General features: G+C 39.6%; 2 protein-coding genes across 2 annotated transcripts in view; one reads left to right on the top strand and one right to left on the bottom strand.

Moving 5' to 3' along the window:
* Positions 1-19,331, top strand: part of LOC126558396 (allatostatin-A receptor-like) — a 57,193-nt gene extending 37,862 nt beyond the window's left edge. The window contains exons 2-4 of the mRNA XM_050214408.1: positions 3,442-3,711; positions 6,965-7,123; positions 19,096-19,331. Coding sequence (XP_050070365.1) covers positions 3,442-3,711; positions 6,965-7,123; positions 19,096-19,197 — 531 coding nt within the window. The 3' untranslated portion in view covers positions 19,198-19,331. The remainder of the gene's footprint in view (positions 1-3,441; positions 3,712-6,964; positions 7,124-19,095) is intronic.
* Positions 1-25,472, bottom strand: part of LOC126556869 (chloride channel protein 2) — a 209,273-nt gene that overhangs the window by 74,269 nt on the left and 109,532 nt on the right. The window lies entirely within an intron of this gene.

Below are 25,472 nucleotides of genomic sequence, written 5' to 3'. Positions count from 1 at the left end.
AATTGAATGAACTTCAACTGGCGGTGGCGGTTCGCTGGGGAAGTTACTTTATTACCTATCCGTTTTGATGAAGTTCCAACATTCCGATACAATTCCCTGCTGCTGGCAATGGAATTGGTGGTACCTCCATTGGAAGCAACACGACAAAAGAATTTCTCTTTGATTTTTCTTCGGTTCACCGGTTGCGATGTCGTGAAGATTTGCTGCTTTGCGATAGGAACGACAATTGTATAGGGAGTTTTTTTTTCTTCTATTCGTTTTTTTCATTATTTCGCTAGTGGTGTTGACGGTAGCACGGTAGTAAAAAAGAAATGGTACATCCCTGGACGATATCGATTATAGTTTCTCATCCGCACAACCGTAAACAACCTTTCAACACAATCACACTCCGTGTAAAAGGAAATGTTAGCATGCATGTCCTGATTTTCTGTCGATAAAGCGAAAACAAAGCATGATAGAAAGGGTGTTTGATTTTTTAAATGTGGAAAATCCCGTCTTTGATCCTTCGTGTGGAAGATAGGAATTTATAGATTGTTTAGCAATTGTGTGAAACTTTTTTCGCTAAGATCAAAAGATGAAGATAAATAACGCATAGCGGTGAGAATGTTTGCCACAATTTCATAATTAAGATCCTCGTATTATCGGTGGCAGGGGAGAAGCTAAATTGTTTTTCCTGGTTGTTGTTTATGAATATTTGATTTAATTATCAAATAATTGTTGATGGTGAGAGCCGGGAGAGAGCTTTTCTTAAGATTTTTTTAAACAAAGCTATATGGTCGATTGTTGTTATCCCAATCTGAACAATTGCGTTCAACACATTACATAAATCTTTGTAGAAAAAATTGAGAAACACAATAACATAACCATTATTGTCCCAAAGTAATGCCCAAAATTGTACATACTGGAAGCCAAAGGTTCTACGGATTGTTGTTGCTCCATGAAATCATCAAAACTTTACAAGAAAATGAGGCCCACGAAAATTATGAAACACGCAAAAACTACGCAACGTTGTTGCACTGCCCACCCATTTGTATAATTTCCTTTATCACGTGGGTGGTTTGCTGTGTGGGTGTGTTATCTCATGCAAACAAAACCAAGACGTTGGGTCGAAATTCCAAGCAGAAGATAATGTCCGTATAGGCGCTTATGAATGCAGTTCCTTCCGAGAAATCAAATTCAAAGCAAAAGAATGCTTTCTTTCATTGGCAAGATATCTTAATATTTAGTTGATCTTTACTTAAACTAACACAGATAAACGACACACATGCCTGAATTTATTTTGTCATACAACTAATTATAATTATCTAAAGTTACATTAAACATCAAAGCAGTTTAAACACCACAGCATCACATTATCCATAAGTTTATCTAAAAAGCGCCAAGAACATAGCACCGCAGCACAAGACACTAAGCTGTGAAGGATCAATTTTGGATGAGAAAAAAAAAAAACGAAAACAGTCCAACTGATTGATAGCCATTCGGGCGTGACAGCATGGTTTTGACGTGTTCAAGATCAGTTCCATTCCACAGCAGTCATGCCGAGTGGGCAGCTTTTACAGCGACCGTTTCGTGCGAATTCACACAACTTAGCGTACAGCTTTTGGTGGTAAATTGAATTGAAATTGAAGACGCTTGGTGAACGGTTGTTTGCTTTTCCGTATCGACATTTGGAGGCATGGTTACGTGAAGTTCTTTACAACGTGAACGTAGAAAATTGGATGACAATTTAAGAAATTGGAATCAATTTCAATCAAGCCTCCAAATTTTTTTTATGTTCCAACAATGACTTAACGTTTGTACAGGCTAGAGACTTTTGTAACGAAAGCGGGTTTATTAGTTAGGTTTAGTTGAATTTTCTTATCGTTTTTCATAAAACATGGGCTCATGTTTGTATGATAACATAATGTAAAACATAAATTGATGTAAAAATTTTGATTAATGTACCAACGCATCGCTCAAATGTGGTCATAAGTATCGAGATAAAACGATTCAAAATGAAAGCATAACCTATCTCATAACACTATCTTCTTAGTGTTTGAACCTTATTAAAACGCAAACACTTTCACACCATCAGGCGCCAGCATCAATACGCATAAGGGCAACACACGAGTGCAGCACAGGACCTAGATATTAAATGCAGTGGTTAAAATTTATGACCCTTTTTTGATTTACGGCCAAAACCAAAGTTCGCGGGTAACCTTTCGCAGCGAAACGGGCAGCAAAACTGCCAAGAGATACATCACCCGTTGCCATGACAGTGCGATCGAGTTTCGGAGGTAACGGAATTATTGCCCAGTAATTAAATATATTAAGTGTTGATTAATTAATTTACGTCCTGTGGGCCGGTGTCCCGAATGGTCGGTGCGGTGTAGTGCGCATCCACTACTTGCCACTGCTCGTTGAGTGATGTTGATGGCCGTGGCGAAGAGGGCGATAATGATGATGGTGATGATGATTATTGTTGCTGTTACTGAAGCGGGGTAAGGAAACCGCGAGCGAACGATTTGTCTCTGTGGTCAAAAATCTCTGCTAGCGACGGATATTAACTACCGACAAGTTGGTGTCGCACGGTTCTGATCCAGATGACACGTAGAAGGAAGGGAATTGAATGCACAGAAATACACTCCTCTCTGGATAGCAACTGGTTGACAATGATACGAAATTTGTCGAATAGCGTAGCTACACGTGTGTTGTCATGGTACAGCTTTCTTATGGTATTTATTTAAAACAAAAATAATGCTAAATGTTTGTTTTACAGTTTTAAGATCAATTCTTTCGACACAATAAACGGCACGTTGCAATTGCAATGCTTGACGCAGGGTAAAATATTTGCACAATCATTACCCCATTCCGTTGAACGTAGCGTATGGCTGCAGCTGGTTATAGGATTTTTTTTCCGTAAAAAAACTTATTGCCATTGTGTCACCAAGACGGTAGCATGATTTAGACAAAAAAAAACAAATTTCCAGTTGTTTTCTTTTACTCACTTTGAAGGATTCACCTCACGGAAAATGTTTTTCTATACAGTTGTGTACTGTGAATTGAACAGAGCTTTTAAGACGAAACGGAAACAACATTGTTGCCACAACAATACGCAGAACACGATGAACAATGAGAATTTCTATTGCTTCCTTAGAGGTTGTAAAAAATCGTATAAATTTCTCCTTACACTGTTTCTCTGGCAAAAAAAACGTGTCTCCAAGATTAAAACAGTCATAATAAAACAACAATAAAAAGTAAATTACGTTTAAATCGCTTACAGTTTTAAAAAATGGATAAACTTGTTGTATAGAGTGAAAAAACACACCCCCTTTTTTACTTCATTGTAAGCAACATAAAGAACTTTAATAAACATTGGCAAGAGTTTAATGTGTTTAATGTATTATGAAAAGCTTTACCCTACAAAAATTGATTTTTTCATATTTTTCATCTCTTTCGCAGCGATACAAACACCTCGACCAGGTGGTAGAGCAGTGCGGATTCCTCGAAAAGGATAGTCCCTCCTGGCCCGCCTTTCATATCGCGTTCTTCCTCAGCTCGTACGTGGTGCCGCTAATACTGATCAGCGTCCTGTACATGTGGATGCTGTCACGGTTATGGCGAAGTTCGGTCGGTGGACGATCGGCCGAGTCGAAAAAGGGCAAAAAGCGCGTTACCCGGCTGGTAGTGATCGTGGTGGCGGCGTTTGCTTCATTATGGTTTCCCATCCAGGTAAGTTGTCGGAGTCGGTGGGAGCAAACCGATTGAAACGTTGTTACCATGACATAAGAGTATTAGGTAGTGAAGGGGGGGGGGGGGGGGGGGGGCGTCAACTGTGCCGCGTACGACAATGGGAGTCACAACAGCAACAGGAACGCTTTTGTTGAGGATTTTTCCTGTTACTGCTACTTCATTGCTGCCTTGTTAATGATAGCACACTACGTAGCGCGCTCAAGGAAGGAAACGGCAGCTATTTCGGGGACAAAATAGTAAGTCGTTGTGAGAGTGTCTTTACTGTCAGGGACACACGTGGCACAGGTCGTAGCGATAAGTGACGTCAACATATATGACCAAATTGTCAGCGTGTAATAGGTCGTAGCGTACCTCGTTTTGAAAGTGCCGAATTGTTGGTATTAGTGAGCATTTAGAGCTTAGTAGCAACAACAGGACGCTGAACGTTTTGAACCGGAAGAATCGGGGCGAGCATTGGAGTTGTTTTTGCGGTAGAATACAGTCACAAAAATAGTTGAATATAGGGCCGTAGATAGATATAATCTTAAACATCCCTACCAGAAAGAAAAATTTGTTGATTTCAATAGCATATTTATGAGGTTAACCGATATCACTCACCGTTCGTGGCATTGATCAAAGGCGAGTGGTTTTTTTATTGGTTAATCGATTGAAATGCGAATAATGTTGTCAATTTAATTCATGTTCTTGTAGCAACTTTTAATCAAACTAGTCTTTCATGTTTTAAACATTCGATCAACAAACGGCCATGATTAAAGTAATTCTTATCATCATTCCAGCGCTTGCACCCACCCCATAATCATAAATGAGAATGCCGGCTCCGGGTCATCAAAATGGTTTCTGCCACAAAAAATGCCATAAATTCTGCCCATAAATTCCTTGTTTACCATACCAAATAGAGAGTCTGCAGGGAAAACATTTTCCCAGCCCTAGCCCGATGGGTTGCTTTTAGGGCTGTAAAACATAACACCACCTACCACGGTGGCGTCTCTGCCACAAAACGGTTTCATTTCAATTGCTCTCATCGGCATCCGTAATGTAAAGGGTAGTAAAATGTAGCATAGCCGAGGCAAACGGACGGTGTAACTTGCGCTCCAAATTGCAAAACTGACCAGTCAGGCTTGCTCTAGCCCGGGTCGAGCCATTTTATGGTATTGTGAACATCCCTTTGACCTAGAAGCGCCCGTTGTCTCGTGCTGGTATCGTGCCGAATCCGTGCAGGCATGGTTTGGTGGTACGCAATGTGTTTAATAAATTGTAGCAAATCAAATCAGGGCTCGATTGGCCGTAGCGTGACGGTGCGAAACAGATGGACTGTGATTGATTGATGACCCGAAATGTTAGTAAGCATTAGTGCTGGCACGCGTATGAACTGACCCCGATTACGTTTGATTGATATTTCGGCGAGGGATGTGTAGGAGTCCCAACCGGGCAGGGACCGAGCGATGTGAGAAACGCGGGTGGAGTTAAATTCATAATCATTCACCATTTCGGCCGTTGTTTGCCGATTGTTGTCTGCGTTATTAATCGAATACAAGGGATTTACTGTCTCTAATCGAATTGTTCAGTGTAACGGTAATGGTGGATGTTGCTAGTGCATGAAATAGCTGAAACTGCAAGCCATGATTCATCAGTGCTGGCATCATACAAAAGTCTTTGATCGTTCAAAGAAAGATATCCAGCTATCAACGAACATATGTTTCCTTTCGAGCACAATGGTTAAATGAAATTGTTTGCAAACATTCCTGTGGAACCATATCCATTGTAGGAGTATGCTCATGCTTTTCGTATTGGATCTATGAAAATAGTTGAGATGTTTGGACTAAAGATGTGCTCTTTAGTATGGAGAATGAAAAAATATTTATGATCTCGCCTTAAGTGTGCATCAGAGTTCAGAATTCAAAACACTACGGCATTCAGCACTAAATAAGTTTTGAAAAAATCGTAGTGTAAAATGTGTATGCATGAAATTACGTTCGCGTTTAAGAGTTGTATGCCTTGATTCTCCGTTCTGTTTTGCAGTCGTTTTGCCGGTTCGTGTTGGGATGTCTGCAACACAAAATACACTGGTAAAGCTCGTTCCATTTGAAATCGTGGCCCTCTAAAACCAAAATCCATTAACAGCTTTGCGAAATGTGCAAATTCTGTGTACGGCTGTGGCTATAATGCTAGGTCAGGTTTAGGAAACCGCATTCTACATGCAGTATTTATGCGCTCTATTCGTACCCTTTGAACTGTTCTGTTGCCCGAAATGAATCAATTTTGCTGAGATGCAAAATCACGAGACATTCAATTTATTTAACCACCATAGCTACGTGGAAAACTAATTTTCGATGCTGTTTTGGATGTTCTTAACTAGGTCAAACGTGTTGGTTGCCGAGCAAATATGCTTTGCGAGCAGCGTTGAAACAGAGGTATAGCAAAAGCGTTGTATCAACTAATATAATATCATCCATAATGCGTTAGACGAGAATTCATTAGTACACGAACGGTGTGTTGCAAGCAACAAATTGGTCCCCAGTTTGCAAATGTGTATTTTATTTTGTTTGTATGAAGTAAATCCATTCACTGGTTAGGCGTGGCTAATGTGCTGGCCCTGTGCTCTGTTGACTGTTGGGGAAATTTTCTAACCACACACACACACACGCACACTCCCAAGAGCCATTTTGCGTTATGAGGAAACTTTCGGTCCTCGTCATCTGCAGCACATATCTGCCGGTACTTGGTACTTTACCGAGTCAACCATTATCCCAATTTCAATTTTATGCTTCGCGGCACTAGTGCATCGGACACCATGCAAAAACGGGTCAACATGTTACTCCACATCATGCCGTAAATTTAATCTCATTAAAATGATAATTGCTTTGCAGCTTCAGTACCGGTGGATGGAACTGTTTTTACAGCCGGAGTTGCTTGGTTATGATAAGGCTTCGAAGCAGTATGCAATTCATGAAATAACTCGTATAAAGCTTAACTGAGCAAACGCCTACGACGTGTAAACCTTTTGATCGTTGCATTTTATTCACGTATTTATAAGCGAAACAAATGACTTACTTTTGTATAATTCTGCAATGAAAAGCAATCCAACTCAATGGCAAAAAGTATAAGTCACCTATTTACACTCAAATGTACTGTACTGTAGTTTAAATTACAAAAAAATTAATGTTTGTCCATTTGAAAAGCTTATGTCTTTTTTCCAAGATAATATTAATGGAAAATCTCTTTGTTTTTGCAGGTCATCTTGGTACTGAAGAGTGTGGACGTATTCGTGGCCGATTCACATTTTAAAATTTCACTACAAATCGTATCACACGTTCTGGCCTACACGAGCTCCTGTATAAATCCACTGCTGTACGCATTTCTGTCGGAAAACTTTCGGAAAGCATTCCGTAAGGTAAGTACACGCTTCAATAGAATAGAACCACTGTGATTTTTTTTGTCTATCCTTCCTCACTGTGAGAGCAAGCGTGCTAGCTCCATGTTCTGCGTCAGCATTGTTATTTTCATCGTCGTGGTTTAGCTGTCGTGACTGAGTCATCTTACCATGGGGAGCCGTTTGTCATTCCATTATGTTTGTCGGTATTATTGCTCTTTGGCACTCTGCTTTTTGTTTTGCCTACCTACCGTACCGATATTGTGTCATTCTTGTTACCTTGTGTGGGAAAACAATGTTTTCTAGACTTTGGTTTGCTGGTTTGTGGTTACTTTCATCTTGGCCTAGTACAGTCATCTTTTTTTTCTACAGTTTTTGTTTGCTTGTTCACCGGTCACAGCGTATTTCTCATTTCTGAAGAACACTAGTGATTTGAAAACATTTTCTCTGGTTTTCTTTATGTACACCGCAAACACTGATAACTTTTTTAGAAATTATTTTACCGAAGCTTGTTAATCTTTTAGGTTTCCCTGTAAATTTAAATATCATTGTAAATATCATTTTCTAAAGTAAATTTTACTGATAAAACTAGTCAGTGCAACAAGCGTACGTGTGTGTTTTCTTTTAATGAGACCCTACGCAATTGTTTTGAGAAATCCTTATTAAATCTAACCGACGTAATGCGTTGTGAGAAATTCGATAAGATAAAATAATTTGAAGCTGTACATTCTGCGTGAATAGCTTCACATTAGGTTGGCTTTGTTATGGTTTGATTTAATGAAGAAATATCCATTTACATTTAGCGAGGGCGTGCTGATAAAAAGGCATATGATTTGTTTTATGTTTCTCATTCGGCACTGAATACATTAAGATTAATGTATTCAATGATGAATAACAAATGTTGTACCAACGATGCATTACATGCCTCAGGATATTGTTTCCTTTGTGCTGCTAAGCCTGATATGGTACGTTTTGCGTTACAGTTTGAAATCATTAGCAATCTGTTTTTGTGCTAGAGCTTTACAAAAAGTAAAGCATTTTTTTTTAAATATTTGGTATAATGGGCGATTCCCAAATGGAGAGAGTTTTCGTTTTAAATTAAATAAAAATAAGCTTCTGTTTCGAAATTCAATCACATTGGGAAAACAAAAGACTAAAGGGGTAAGCAGACTATGGATAGCGTGTTGTTTTGCCACAGCTCTACTCTTGTCCGATGGCAAAATGTAACCATCCAAAATACTTACAATGCATCATTTTACGTGATTTAAATTTTACTTAATAGTTCTATTTTGGTTACAAACATGTACATATATTCCCTATTCTAATCATTCATCATGGTCCCTTCAGAATCTATAATGTTTAGAAATCATAAACATCAACCCAGTGAACTAACGGGTTGATAACTTGCCTTTTCCAATGCCCATTTCCTCCGAATCAAGGGTTTGGACGAAGCTACACTTGGTTACAATCTTGAGTTTGGTGGTTGGTTCAAACGACTTGCTTACGTGTTTGATGCGATACGAACGACCGGGCTTGATGAGCGTTCCGGTTGACGTGATCGGAAACAGAATTGATTTTCATCGATGAAGCAGGTCATCTTGAAGTATCTAGCCAGTCCAAGGTGCTAATTTGCATTTTGCAAACCGTAGCACTGCCGGTCGTAACCTATGCAAACACACCATTCGACGTATTGTGTTTTATTGGCAACCGTTGCTAGAATCGCCACGTGACCATTGGTGTTATGAGGAAGTAAACAACCTACCTTCTGTAAAAGGAGTGATATATTACGTTAACGGACAAAAGTGCCTCGTGGTATTTGAAGAAGCTACATTTGAGAAAGCAATATTGTGTTTGAATAGTGCTAGTGTTTGAGTAAACAAGGAAAAGCTGCCAATTTGATAGTTAAAATTAGGGAAATCAGTAGATTTTATATTGATATTGATTTACATATAAGAAAAACTTAATGTTTTGGGTATATATACGTAAACATGACCAGTACCAAAAGAATATAAAAGACAAGAGTTATTTAGACATGGCGTTTATCACATACTGTTGAAGAAAAATATAAATCATAAATTAAGAGCCATTATAACTGCAAAACTAAAAATCAACTAACAGTTTAATAGCTAAAATATGAAAGAAAGATCGAACGCACGATAAATAAAACCTGTGTAGCTACCATAAATAACGCATAAAAACCGTGTATATTCCATCTGCAGAAAAGTTGTCAAAGTTACAAGAAATTTCAATTACATGTACATCCGGCGTACGTCGGATAACTAGCAGTATGAATGATGGACTGTTTTTGTTAAGCAAAATGTCACAAACCGGAAATAGCAGCACTGTACGAGATGATGCTTTGGTCCAATGCAATTATATAGCTTTCATTCGAAGAAATTCGCTTTGATTTCCATTTCCCTGAGCGTACCACGTTCCGCTGCGATGAACAATTGTCGTTTCCGACTTGAATGCGCTAGCAGAAGAAACACATCTTCATAGGTATGCATGTGGCAGTTTATTTTGCAATACAACAGGTATGTTATCTCCAATTGGGAATGGGCCATAAGTTCCTGATGTTTTCATTTCCGGTGCTGCTGCTGGAAGTGACATTATTACGGTAAATCAGGCGAATGGGCATAATTTGTGTACGCTGACCGACATTGTTTATGCTTGTCGAACAGAAGAATAAGGGTTTTGTCCATCGATAGACATAAATGATGCAAGAACCATTTCACTTTCAAGAGAGGGGAAGAGAAAAATAATTTAAATTCTCTCTTTTCAAACAGCGAGGTGTGTTTATTGGCTCTGATTGTTTGCATCCTTGTGCAGAGAACACAGGGATGTCAGAGACAAGTAATCGAAAGCCATGATTCTTACAGATCAACTAAGCCTGGTTTATATCGTAAGCACACCTATTGCACAAGAATCATTTTTTTTTTCAAAAGTTTAATCGTTCAAGATCACGTCACGCATTAGTGCGTCGGTATTACACAGATCTAATTATACATTTTTGCTTTGAAAAACAGAATTTGCGAAGTGTGGAAGAATTGTGCAAACTTTATTCCGATACGAGCAAACGATCATTCCTAAACCGAACTCTGGGTCGATGATTATTTGCAAAGCGCTATTTTTGTCCAGTGCGTTTGGCGCAATATTCAGAGGTAAAAATGAAACAGGACGCACCACACTTACCACACTGTTAGTGCGGTGCGGTATTTCTTACGACACAATATTGTTTATTTGAAATCCGCCTAATGGGCAACGGAAGCGACGCGTTGTGAGGTGTGAACTTACGCCACCGATCGTACTTAACTGACGCTCTGTTTATGGCGGACGGGGCGTATAAATAAAGACGTAACTTCAAACGGTTGCCTCCAGACTGGCGGAATTTCTCTGGTGCCAGTCCGACTGGGTTGAGATTTGAGATCATTTCCCTGTAACAATCCCTGCTTTCGTACAGCTTTATTTCGTACATTGCTTATGTTTTATTCGATGTTGTTGTGTTCTTTTTGGAGGAAAATATCCCCAAGGGCAAACACGCTTGCTTGGAATTGCTTGCCACACGGATGAAGACGATGCAAGTGTTGCCATCAATGGATAAAAACTGGTGAGAAAATGCCAACGAAGCTGCTTCTGTCATCGAAAAGAGTTGATGTATGATGTGACCGGGTCACAGTGAGTGGATTGAATAGTTCTTAGACGTACCTTAACACTTTCGATGCTGGAAATACAGCGCTTTAGTAAGTTATCGCTGAATCCAACTTACATTTTTTTTTTACAAAAAAATGCAATACCATATTGACAGGTTTATTTTTTTGTAAAAAAGCTATTCATTTTGTTATTCATAGAATTTGCGAGACTTCTCGTTTCGGTGGTAAAGGTTATGGTTTTAATTCAGTTCAGAATGGTAACATCTTCACTACGCCGAATGAACTCCTCTGAAAACTCACTGTTTCAAGTTCTCACTCTCTGTGAAATTTGCGACGTATCTGACGCGTGCATTCACGGCAGACGTACAATCAAGGGCCAAAGACACGAGGATGCCAAATGTATTCATGCTCATCGTCAACATCTCAATGCAGCACGAGGTAGCGTCAAGCGGCAGCTATATTTGTGCACCACTGGCACAACAAGAGATACGATTTTATTGCACTGGAAAAAGGGAAAACGATTCGTTGACAGCGACCAAACGCTACAAGGCATCCTCGTCATCATCTGGTCCGCATGCCAGTCAGGTGGAAAAAGGCACACTAGCGCCGGTGTGAATTAAGGTGTACTGGCCGGAAGCGAATGTCGTGCAAGTGGTCCGTTGTCAGATGATTTCCCAACGATTAAAGGTTAATGGAAACTACGGGACATAGGATAAAGCAAGTGTTTTCTGGTGGATGAGTTTACACCTTTCGGAATGGTCGGAAGTTTGCTTGCTGGGTGTTTCAACGGTACGAATGTATCGTTACGGGTAAGGTCAGTGCAAATAAGAGCAAATAGATGTTTTCTATGGTGATGGTTCATCCAGAATGGGAAAGATCTCTAAGCAAGCAAAGGAAGAACCAGTTTTATTAACCCATTGGGAATGCTTTGCTTTGGGACAACGCTACACCCTACACACTATTCCTTTTTGACAACACTATCCCGTTTTGAAAACTTAATGTTCGCTTGTGACTGTTTAAGGAACTGCTAGCATAACGTTTGATATGTTTTTAGAAGACTTTTATACATCTTTCACTAAACTCACACAACATTCACTCCCACATCCCCACAAATGTGGTCTTCACGTTTTTGGCTTTCATCTTTCCTTAATATCCTGTCGTTCGTTACGCTAGATGAGGTCAAGTTAGGTTAGGGTATTCTTAAGTTGCATTAGTTTTTAAGCAATTTTTTTAAGCCATTAGACAAACAAATACATTGAATTGAAATTAAAACTGTAATTGAAACATTCATAAATTTGTAGAAAATGTTTTTGCTCGAACAATTTATGGCGTAAAATATACTCAGGCTCTGTTTCAATCCTGGCTTTAATGACACGTTCTGAGTGCGTGAGTGTCAATCCAAACTTTTTCGTCAACCGTATGAAAGGTTTCCATTTTCATAGAACGTTAAATAAATAAATTCCAAGAATATGCTTGTGCATTTTACAAAGAGTGGAACTGAAATTGCGATATGCTTCAAGTATGCTTAAAAAATCAAAACAAACATCAACAACGTTTGATCAAATCAAAAGCTTTGACGATGTTTTATGAAAGTAGGAGAAGTAATAGAAATACCTAGAAATGGTTTGGTATTTTTTCTAAACCATTACCCAGCTAGAGAACCTGAGTGCACTTCCTTAATCAAATGTGAGTTAGAGTTGTTCTTTTCCATGAGTGGGAGCTTCACTCAAATTCCACAATGTGGTTACAACATAGCCGAAAAATAGTCAACTTTTTCGTAATTTGAACAATGTCCAACATACTTCCTCAATAAAAATTATCGCAAATTTGTGATACATCAACGCTCCAAGGCCTCGAGCACACTCGAAATCCATGCAAGTGTCCATCATCGGAGTCGTGTTCACGATGGGGTGGTCTTTGAGTGACCTACTTTTCGATAAGCTATTTCTCATTCTCGAGAGTCATTACCTTACTTCCACATTGTTCCTCCGGCTACCATCCGGCCGGTTTTGCCTGTAGGATAGAATTCCTAATAGACACAGTAGCACCGTGCTGCAGGACACTTTGGTTGACTTTGAAAGTCACCGTTGTGAGAGATGTCCTCGTGGATAGAGCACACACCACACGGGCGGCCGACGGTGAAACGATGTTTAACCTGATAAATATTTAATACGAGAGTCATTTCAGCGCCCATAATGTTAAAACCGGGTGGACTGTGATGTGACTATGAGGCACGGTATGTGAGGATTGTCATTTACCATGGAATAGCAAGCCTGAGCAGAAATGGTCGAAGCGCGCCAAGTAAGTGTAGGCTTACGTGTGTCAATGTGTCTAGCTGTAGCCACTCACGCGAAACCTCAGGAGAGCGGTGGTAGTGACAGAATGCTGGAACAAGACCTCACGCGTTGGTCGTTTCTCTACCACGGCTCCAAGGTGGCGATGGTTCGCTAAATCGGTTTCATTGGACTGAAAATCATCCTCAGCAAGTGTTGGGACGGCCCAATGGTTGGATGGGGAAGAACTCTAAAGTACTTCATGCTGCACTCAGCGGGATACCATCGTTTGGATTATTTACGAACAAGGCTAAAGCTTGAGCCTCGCCGGTCGTGGTTAGGCCTATGCTGGATGGTTTAAGGGATACTGCAGACACCACTTAGAAGACTCCAGTTTCAGTTAAGCTTATTTGGGATGTAGGCATTCTTGTCACCGATGCTCGCAATGCGCAATGGCTAAAAAGTTTGTTTCATATACCCGTCCATTAAATGTTTAATTACAATAATGCTTTTATGACGTTAGCGACACTCCAAATGGCACACAAGGGCATGTACGTAGATACTAAGATCTAAATTATTAAGACGGACATCTAAGAAAATTCAGCTACATTTTGGGAAGAAGTTCAACATCACTCATAGAATAAATTGTCTTTGTTTGGCTGTACGTATTTGAGAGGTTGTACGACTTTGTCCAGTGGTTTCACTGGCTTCCTTTGACTTCATTTAGCAGGATAGTCTGACTTGTATGGCCCGGAAGGGATTATATATCCGCGCCTGTCGTGTGAAGACAGATGATGCTAGGGCCGATGCCGAATAAATCAAGAAAATATTGTTGTCTATTCTGAACTAAATAATATCGTAAACTTATCAACATGTTGAAAAGAAATCATAAATATGATAAACTAAGCCCTTTAAAATATATTGTATGCTTCATCCACATAATTAAAGTAGTTCGCAGTGAGGAACGCTGTAGCAAATCCTTTTACGAAACATTTTCTTGAACATTTAAAGCCAGAATCGAACAAATACACCAGAAAAAAAAACAGTAACTGAAACACACCTGCTATCCCACTGAAACAATATACACAGACACAATTTGTCATATCTGTTGCAAATTGTTTGAAAACAAAAGTTGGACAGTTTTATGCCCACCGGGGACATGATAGCGTCATGTTAAATGCGACCAGAAGCGATGTGACAAATACTGCGGAATATATTGAATAACGACTTTTCCTGCACATTCAGCAGTCCTTCGGTAGCACACCTTACGAAATTATGCTCCACAGGAAGGTACCGTTTCCGCAAGCTATCCTTTGAGATTTCATCCGTTGTTTCACTGCACCCTCGTCAAAGTTCAGCCATCATTCGAGATGGTTTCCTTTTTCTGTGGACAGCAAACGATAAAAGGGAGCAGAAATAAATGAAAAGAAGCGATAGCAAGCAACCACAATCGAACACAAAGGGAACGATCTTTCGGGTACGGTGGGTGGATGAGTAAGAGATATTGCAGGTCCTACAGACAATCGAAACCTTCCAATGCGGTACCGACAAAAATAATGACAGTTAAAAGAGCAACTGCAGCGTGGTTTGTTATGTGCCAGAGTTTGCGGCACATAACATCGGAGAGCTCAACTCTGTTACAGTTGCTACTGGGTGGGTACTCAAGATAGAATGAAGGATGAAGCGTTCGATGTGTGTAGTACGTAGTTCGAAAAGGTTCATAAAATTATACCAAACATGCCAGATACACAGCCGTTTCTCCCAAAACGAGTACAATCAATTCAACAGTTCGACTGCGTCGGGGTAGTTTAATGCTGGCAATTTTCTTCGAGCATGTTGCATACCCCAGCTTGTCAATGGTGTGCAGAAGCGGGAGTGCCAATAGATGGTGAGTGAAACATTTTGCATCGGAAAAAGTTGCTGTGGTAAACGCATCTCCATGTTACTCAAACTGTCCTGATGCAAGGCACATATGCTTACGTGCTACGATACGTTGAGTTTTCTTTTGATAGCGAGTTGACAAACAAGTTCGCGGTTAGGGTAATGTAAAATGGTTTCCCAGTTTCCTTCCAGGGCCAACGGGAAGCGCGGGGCAACATTTCCTGATTTTTGATAGCTTTTCTACAGTTTCTTCGAGCGAACGCATATATCACACGGCACACTCGTACGACTGTTTGTGCGCCTTGACTTTGACGCCACGGCTCCCCAGCGCTGGTCCAACTTTAATACAATGCCACAATAGACTTCCCGCCGGGTAGCATGTGCATAAATTAGGCAGGGGAATGTGCAGGCGCTAGGAAGACACGAAGGGTCGCGCTGATGAGAATGTTGGCTCATGTGCTCCAGTGAACTAATTGCAGCAGCACTTTCTTCAGTGAGATAGTGCACGTGCTGCACGAGCGTGTCCCCCTTGGTTGCAATCTTTGTGCTCTGCGTACGAACCGGCGGCTCGTGCTTCGTGCGATCAGATTCCATCAAGACATGCAACTACACTACCGCAACATGAAACAGCTGGTGATAAAAGACATTAAGGGTTTTCGTGGTGGAGACAAGTAAAACAAAAAAAAGAAGCAGTGTACAAGGTTGGGAAGAATTAGGGTGAGGCTGAATGCCAACGGATGATTACCGCGCAAGATTGAAAGGGGGATGTTTTGTCTAAATGTTTTCGCTTTATGTTGCGCGTACATTGCAGTACGATCGTTGCGAATGAAACTGTAAGGAATTGTGGCTGCAGCGATGCATTATGGTGGTACAATTTATTTAACGTTCTTCCGAGCATACGCTAGATTGTCCGATGTTCACTTAAGGTTTAGAGTGCTGCAAAGTGCTGCTGTGTGCTGTTGTTAAATGGTAGATTTTAGGAGCGCAGCAAAACGCTGCGAAAATTGCCGAATCGTCTGAAAAATAACAATAAATGATTACGAACGTTAAATGTTAACACAGGTCAAAAGTGTTCTGGAACAGTTAAAAAAGCAAGAGAAATGATCGTTTTTATTCGTTGTACATGTGCAAGCATTGGTTTTGATATGGTTGTTAATAATTGTGTTCAATTGAGCAAACAAAGTTTTTTTATGCGCTTGAACCATCCATGATAATTAGTATGTACATCTCTGAATCAGTTTTTATTTTGATTAAATTAATTAAAAACATAATAGCAATAAGGAAAGGGCATCCTTATTGAATTAAAAGAATTGAAACACGATCAAAAGGATGAATGAAAATTCCATATATTGTAAAAAATCAAATAATAAACCTATAGGTGGAGAGCAATGCGCTTCCAATTTAATTGCGCATGAAGCAAATTAATTTAATTAATTTTCTACGATGCAGAAATAAATTTGTTTATTGAAATTTATTATTTATAGAATTCACTGAATCGTACTGATTGCAGATTGATTTACCTTAATCAACAATAAAATTAGAACGCACTATTTTAAAAGCAAACAACTCAGCTTCAAAACTTGTGGTAGTAAGAGAGAACGAGTGATACAAATAGAGGTGGAGAGATATTTAAAAAAAAGTCTAATGATTTATTACACCCACATTGCGCACCATTGGGCTAAGCTTAAATGTGACTAATTTGAATGATAAATGTTCAGCCCTTCAAAATCAGAATGGGATCAAATTGACCGGTGAAAAGCTTACAGTAATATTTCTCTCTCTCTCTCCCCTCTGTTCTATGCGTAACAGACAGGACACATCCAAGGCCCTGTGCCATGATTGCTTCGTGCGCTTTGAGCACTGCATTGCGCGGTGCAGTGTTAACACGTTTCGCTCTTCTTGCTTCTTCTACCAACTAGGAAATCACGCTCGGTGCATTCATCATCATAAATTGCATACTTTTTTCATAAACACTTCCGCACCATCCACATCATTCTGCTGCCAATGTGGTTACGGTGGCCATTCTTTTGCGTGCAAGCTCAGCAGTACAGAAAGGAACGGTAATTTGTATTTTCTTCGCATCTGACGCATTTTCCACTGGGGAGCGCTATACCAGCGAGCTTCGAAGGGCAGACATTGTAGACGCAAGAGCATAGCAATGTTTACTGTTGTTCCTTTCTTTTATGGTGTTGCAGTTGTGATGCAGTCGCTTGGGTACAATGCGTAATGATGTAGCTACGATTTAGATGAAGGAGTTTGCAGTGGTGGATTGTTTTTTAATATGAAACAATCTTTAACAGGGACTATGAAGCATGGAAGAATTTAAAAGATTTCATAAACTGCATGCGTGTGTTAAATATAAAACTAAACAAAAAAGCTGGTGAAGATATCTTTGATTATTGTTGAGGTATATGACTGTTTTTCTATAAGTTCTTCTATAACTTTGTGTACTACAAAGACTGTTCATAACAATTCATAAAAAGAGTTTGAAAGTGGCCCAGCAGTTCCTTAATAGCACAATTCATACAAATTGAAGTTGTTAAAGAAACAACAGAATTACAAATAACAGTTCAGTATATTTACACCAATCCCAGCATGGTTGTTTCCAGCGATGTGGATGATATAGCTTGCAAAAATCTTTAAAACTATTGTTCTATGCGACGGTCTTATTCCGTCTAGAATAGGAGTATGCAAATCGTTCCAACTAAGTTTCACATTTCGAACTGCGATTTTTATTGCATCATCCATGCTGGAGCGACTCTAGGACATGAGGCGTACTTATGCTAGAAAGTTTAATCCAAAGGACAGTACGCGCACTTCAGATACGATATTCTTTGCGTGTCGAATAGATGAGTTGCATGAGTTATTTTGTTGTTAGTGAGCAGTAACACGCATGATCTTTACTCGGAAGAAAGCCTCCTGCTTCTGATGTTTTTCCAAACCTTTTTCCACGGTATGGAAGGAGTTTCCAACGCAACCTTGGAATCGGGTAAACATTTCGTCGATTCAGCTATCATTGCTTTGAATGATGTTGTTGTTCGATATTTACTTGGAAGAGTTGCCAGGTGTTGCACCACAATTTTCAAACATGCGTAGTTTAACGGTAAGAGAGATTGGCTTGGGTCCGTGATGAATTTTGATCCAAAACACATGCTTTTCCTATGTGTCACATAGCGATTGCATAGAAGGGCTGGTGCTTTAAGAGACGGAATTTGAATCGCGCGGAAGAACCAGTATCATGCTGTACCATACTTTAGGTAACAGGCCATGGCTCCCCTTCCTTTACTTTCTTGACCTAATTTACATGAAGTTTGTTTTTCACTCATCCATGCAGATGAATGCTGAAGGTTTGAAGTTAATGGACCACCTGTCGTGATGGGAGTAATTACCACCTGTGATTTAGTAAACCATTTAGTAAAGCGAGATTTATTGTTCTAATGCCGATGTCAAAATCTCCATAGCATCAAATCACTGAATCATTGTAAAATCATTGAAAAATAATCATTTGAATAAAGGCTTTGTGACTCATTAGCCTGACGTGATATTATAATTATCAAAGGATACAATTTCCATTCGCCGTATTAATCATTAAACCGCACAAATCACCCAGATAACTACAGAATGGTTATCATGTATCGCTCCATTAGTAAACCGAGAAAGGGTTTATTATTGAATCAGACAATTACGTTTTGCTACGGCACAGTTTCAGGTGTGGAGTCACTGCTTGTATTAAATTATAAACAAATCGCTCAAACATCTGTTAATTTGCACTGTATCCCAACCAGGCCTGGTTTATCCAATTTATCATTCGCTGCATTCCTCATAAACATACAAACATAATCCTACACCGCCGCTCCTTCCCTCTACGGTTCTATATGTGTTGTTTAGCCGGACGTTTGGGCACGATTCTGTGAGGTTATGGATTATTGTTTCGGTAAAGTATTCGCAATAAACAAGCTCAAACATCACGTACCATCCGCTCGGGCAAAAAACAACCACCTTCACATGCCAGAAATTGTTTGAGTAATGGAGGGCAACATGCCAGGAGGTTCGCTTGCCCGGAGGGACACTCTTAGGCTGTACTTGGCTCGTTTACTTTGCTCTCACAGGGGATTTTGTATCTTTTCACCAACACGTTGTATGTGTTTCATTTTTGTGTATTTTTTTCTTCTGTTTGTCCCTCTGCTAGATTGTCTACTGTGGTCCAGGAAGCCGCCGGCAGGGAAGCCAGAGACATATGCCACTGCCAACGAAAACGACACGAACCGGCAGCTGTCCAGACATTTTATAACCGGAAGCAATCGAGGAAACGTCCGTCACTTTCGTTTAATGCACTCTCCGTTTCACACTCTACCGTAGTGCTTCAGTTCCTTCGTCTCCCACCTTCAAACACATCGCAAACATCAATAGATCGATAGCATGGGAATACACAGAAGGTAAGAGTTTTTGGAGCTTTATATAAATATTCTGCCGACTTTGGTGACCCGAAGTTGGATGGCTTTGGGCAGCTGTTGCTTGAGTGCTTAGTGTATATGTTGAATATTTCTCTCGACGATTGTTTGTGTTAGTTTGGTCAACATGAAACATCAAACGATACAACTTAATGTTAATAGTAACAAACCCGTACCTGCATCCTTATGTTTGGTAGAATCCGTCACACTTAAATCCGTTCGCTAGAATCCGTTGACTTAATATAGAAAAATGATGAAATGATAATACTTCATGCATCTTTCCACTGAGTGTACAGCTCGTTCAGCGATCAAAGCATAAAAGGATTACAGGAAAAGTAAATTGTACGACGCAAACACCAATAAATCATTTCGCAGCACGAGGAAAATTTCGGCCAAGTACCACCAGTCAGGAAAAAGCATCCTTCCTTACAGCAAAATAGATTGACGAAGAGTAAATTACGAAGTGAGTTAGATAAAAAGAAGAGCGCGGCGAGCCGCCTTGCAGCCACTAAACACGAAAGCTAATTATTAACTCGCTTCGAAAACCATTAATCCGATTTAGCCTGTAGCGATCCGCATCCGGTAGGCCTCGCAATTAAGTGATTTTTTTTTTGTTCGGCCTTCCTGGAAACGGTCAAATTTGTTGTGGCTAAAGTTTACACAAACGGAAGAACCTTGCCAAATAGAACGGTTGCTTGTTGGTTAAACATCAAAATTGGTTACGTACGAAGTGAGTGAAGTTTGGAGAATTTTTTTTTCGTAGCCAGACGGTGCTGTGGCCTTCATCGAGACAGCTTGGTTAACAAGTTTGCCATAGCTAGAAAATGAAGGAAAATATCGCAGACACACATAGCTGAAGCTAAAAGTTTCTTCTGTGATTGTTATTTTGTTCTTTTGGGCGAACTTTCTCCGCACAACGTGTCCCGTAGGGAACTTACTGATCCAAACCATACAAATCTTGCAAAGTTGTAACAAATTTCGACTCAAATTTAAACTGTCGGTCCCGCCCATTCCCATCTGTGGAGGAATTTTGCCGAAACAGAAGCGGTTTGGGTTCTGGTTGTTGTGTGTGTGCGACTGTCATTCGAATCAAAACGTGTTGTACAAAGCAAGGTAAGCGGTTAAGTAAAGTAAACTCCCTTAGGCATGGAGTCAGCTTTTTTTCATTTTTTTATATAAACTTTGAGTTTCTAAAACTAAATTTACCTCTCTGAGGTATGGCGCCTGAAGACAGGCTTCTGCATCCCAAAGAATGCTTGAGATTTGAGAAGATTAAAACCTGCAAAGGTTAACACTGCAAAAGTTACGACTTTTTTTTTATTCATAAAGAATGGCCAGGCCGTAATGCTACAAGTTACGTCTTGTTTGTATAAGATTTGATTTTTGTAGTCATATCTTTAAGATAACATTTTAAAGTTTTGTTCGAAAATTTTGTTTACTTTATTTTTGAATTTCATTTACTCTATTATACAGGGTGGCATGTCATAAAATCGAAACCAGGTTTGATTTCGCTTCGGAATTGAATTAAATAACAACAATTAGTTATGAACTTGCATTTCACTTAATTTATTTCAAATTTTTGCATTTGCTAACGGCCCGTAGACGCTTTTGGATATTGTTGCAGGCCGCACACACAACTTCATCCGGCATTTCGTCCCATACCCTTAACAACCGTCTCTTGTGTTCGTTCTAATTCAAACACTTGACGTCGCCCAAGTTTCCAAGCATGGATCCCCATACGCTGAAGTCCAACGGATCCAGAGATGAAGCAGGCCATTCCGATGCGCTACTGAAACATGGCAAATGCTCCTTGCACCACTCCTGAACGATCGAAGCCTTACGAGCTGTAGCTTAATCCTGATGGAAGCAAAAGCTTTCGTTTCCAAAAAGCTTTATAGCGTATGGTTTCAAGTGGCCGTGGAGAACGTGTTCATAATAGTACTCCTTGTTGATTTTCACTTTGATTTGATAACGCTCAGCTGCGCTTTTATCGGCTGGTATATCCCGAGTAAATGCTCCTTAAACACGATCATTCTGCTTATTCAACGATACCTGCGGAGTGTACAGTTTCTCGTCCGAAAAGATGATGTTGTGACCTGCGTGCGGCTTCAGCAGCAAGCGATACCTGGTCACCCTGTCGGCAATATTTTTGCTGGTTTAACCGTGGATGTTCTACTTTTTAAACGCATTAAACGATCCTTTTTCAGAAATTTTAGCATGGCAAAGTGGCTCATGTTCATTTCACGCGCCATCTTTCTTCCCGAGCGAACTGGATTCCACCGGATACGTTCCTTTACCGCTTTTACTACTGCTGAAGTCCAGACACTTCGTTTTTTGCTTGGTTTCTTTTTTGGAACAATCGTGCCTGTTTCCTCGTAGCTTGTGATGGTCCGTTAGGCGAATAATCGGTTCGAATTGAGATGAGACAGTTGAGAAGTTGACAGTTGACAAACCTTGTAAATACAATATTTTTTATTTGTTCATGGCTGGAATGCATTGTAGATTACTACAAATCTGAACTGATCACTAACTGCATGTTTTGCACATAAATAGTAAACAAGCTGATGTGTCAAAATATACCCATTTGTTTGACAGCCAGTGACATAAATACAATAAAGGGGCGGTTGAAAAAATTTATCACTTCTACGATGCCACTCTGAAAATAGCTTTAAGAACTAAAACCTTGCAGCAATTGGTTGGGTACTGTAAATTTAATATTTTCATATCCACGAACGAATTACAGCTTGCAGCAATACTGCCAGTCCATTCTTTATGAATAACGAAAACAAAACGACAGATAGCAATTTAAAGTATTTTATTTCCTAGGAAAATAAAATAAAACAATTCCATTTCAAGTTACGCTTGTGCGTTTGCTCAACTCACACATCAACTGCATCATAATCCATAATGTAAGTAAAAGGAAAATTAATTAACTGCTTGAAGTTGACACACCCAAGAGCATTTTGCTTTAAATGCAGTGCTTAAAGGGACAATGCATTTAGTGCTACAAAACGAATGGCAGCGTACTTTCTACTGTCACAGGGCTTTGTGCTAACATAATTGAACTGCGCAGGCAAGCTTGGCTATCCTTTAATCAAAAGCATTTTCTCATTTCCGGTCATCAGCTGGCGCACACGAAGAGACTTTTATTTCCTTGGACCTTGTATGCTGTACCCGTGCGCAACGGAGCGTTCGGTTGCGTTGGTGGGGGTGGTGGTGGTGGTGGGAAAGCTACTTAAAACAAACACAAATGAAGAGAAGGAAAGTTGAAAATCTCCACTTTTGCAAGCTCATCTCCGGCTCATCCCCGCTGGCAGTGCCAGTACCGGATGAACTCGGTGCTTACAAAATACTCGGTACAAAAAATGGGCAAGATCTTGCCTGCTACGAAATAGCTAAAGAAAATTAATAGCTTAAACTTACAAACGTTTCGTTTAGCAAAATGGTTTGAAAAGAAATGGGAAAAGAAAAGTTGCAACGAAATCTTAACGTTTGTATGTAAGAGTTCTTTTTTTTTAAATGGTTAACTGTCTTGATGGATGCTCTGCAGTACGAGTAATGAGGCTGATTATCAAAAGTGTTACTTAAGAAGCTCTCATCACAAATGATTATGGTGCAATTTTTTATTTTCTTTCTAGTAGTCCATTTCTATTCATTTAGCCTTATCAGCCTTTAGCGTTATAACAGGCATTTAGCCGTTTATAACGCCTTTAATTGTTTAACATTTCGTTTTTAGAATACACTTTTCTTTTGTTGAGTTAAAAAATGTTAGAAAAAAATCTCCTTTTGATATTCATGTAGCTATAGCTATAAAATCATTTTTAGAATCTAATCAAGGTTAGGGTTTTAGTTCGAAGAGCTTAAAAATTGATTATTATTGAAAGCACCACTGAACATACGGCAAAGGGCCGTCATGCTAGAAATAAATAAATTGAATGCACCATTGTTTATAACGTTATTTCTTTGGTAAATTTATCAGCCTTTTTATTGGTAACCATGGAACAGCTGCCTGGGCTGGTATTTATGGTACCATATTTCATTGTGACGTGCTTCGAGAGCGCAACAGAATTTTGGCACCGTGTTTGGTTCCATATAAATGCATTTTCAAACGATATTTGTTGTGTGAAATTTCGATATAGATATTTTATTGATCAGCAATAACAACTGCAGTTTAGATAGGGCTATCAGATGTCGATATTTATTTTATCATTATAAATAAATGTTTTTTTACCTTCATGTTCGATTCAAAACGAAACAACTCGCCAATTCGGTAAAATATGAATATAGGAATAATACAGAAAAAACATCGCCACAGGACGGTCGTGATTAACGTAAAACAAATTCTATGAAAGTAGCTTCCCCATATTGGTATATAAAAAATCGATTGTAGCTAAACAAAATAGAAAATGTTCACAATTTTCGTCAATGTTTTTGATAGATTTTTTTTTTTGTATTAAAAATATCCTCAACAAGAATGATAAAAATACTTGAGGCGACAAGAACAGCTTACCCTTTTGCAAGCAATTTTTTCGATCGACAGTGCACGAAACTTTAAACTGTCACTTTGTCATAGTTTATAGGTCGTTTTTGGCGATCCAGTAAAGTGACAAAAGCTAGAAAAAGCTCATCTCAGGAAGCAAGAAAAACACCACAAAAGCACAGGGAAAATTAAATTCAGTGAAGAGTTACGTACCTAGCCATACTGAAGACCTAACGTAAAGGTTCGTTTTAGGACAATTTTCCACCCGTGATGTGTTGTGCGAGCGTACAGCTCAGCTCATTTTCCACAGCTACTCGTTTCGCATTTTACTGCTTGCGTGCCCGGGCAAGAACCACCGACCCACATAAACATCAAAAACTAAAACGAAAAATTTGTGCCCAACCGGAAGTGGGTAAAAGTTTATAGCAAAATAAAAATAGACAAACCAACGTGGTGAGACGGCTTACGTTCCGAACTGTACATGTAGTCACGTGTATCAGTATGCACGCTACACTTAAGTAGACGTTGCCAGCCGCTGAAACCAAAGGCACGTCAACGAATCATTCAGTGTAATAGAGATTGTACGGGGGCAAGGGAAAAAAGTAAGAAAGAAAGCCTACGTACAGAAAATAAAACACTGGAACGAAAGTAAGGAAGCAACGGACTGTGCCTTTTTCCACATAATCATCGAATCACCAGTTCTTTTGGGTTTTGCGGGTACGTGTTCATGACGTCCAGCTGGATGATAAGTTCCATTTCCGGCTTAGATTAATATGGATGGATAACCGGTCGGAGATGAGTGCGAGATTACTGGGCTACATGGAGCGTAAGTGAAATTGTGTGTTCTTTTATCCAAAGTTTATGAACCGACACCGATGAGACGGAGCTTGGGCAAAATTCGTTCGTGATCTGGTTACGCATTTGTTTATCCTTCTATGAGACTAGGCTAATGTTCGTTCACGCTGGTTGATAGGTAGTTGCTACTTTCAATCCTTCATAACGTTCTAATGCAAACGAATATGCGGATGGACCAGATTACGCGCTTCGTGGTGCACAACACACAAATAAAGCGAAACTTTTTCGAGTACATCACCGAGACGTACAATTTCTGACTTATGAGACAGCACTTTAACGCTGTCGAAAGGTTCACTGTAACAAAAACTTATAAATCTGTGTTTTTCATGACTTCTAAGAAGCTGAAATTATTTGTTTCAGCATTGGAAGTCCTGATGTGTGAAATTGATTTACTTTTTTAATATTTTTTAGCAACAGCGTAAGAAAAAGACTACAACTTACACACTAAACCTAAACTAAAATTAAATAACGATTCATCCATAAAAACTTTCCTTTCATTCCAATCGCTTGCTCCGCGATGCTCAATCTCGATAATAGAACTTTTGCAATTGAATCACGCGGGAAATTGAGAATTGATTAGGTCAGATAGTTTTTGTTCATCTAGCCGTTGAACCAGCGCATCTATTCGGTGCTGTACATTGCAGCCAAAGGAAACTAGTTCGCCTGGCACTCATTAACCGCACGATGTTCGTTGTGAAGCAATCCATTTAAAATTGGTTCAGTGAGGCACGACTAATCCGGAAGTGAATTTAATGGATCACTCTGCTGAGTGAAGTGGCA

Source organism: Anopheles maculipalpis, chromosome 2RL (genome assembly GCF_943734695.1).
Source record: "Anopheles maculipalpis chromosome 2RL, idAnoMacuDA_375_x, whole genome shotgun sequence".
In the NCBI taxonomy this organism is placed as follows: Eukaryota; Metazoa; Arthropoda; class Insecta; order Diptera; family Culicidae; genus Anopheles; species Anopheles maculipalpis.
Note: the sequence above shows the minus strand (reverse complement) of the source record. Positions and strands in the feature narration are given on the sequence as shown.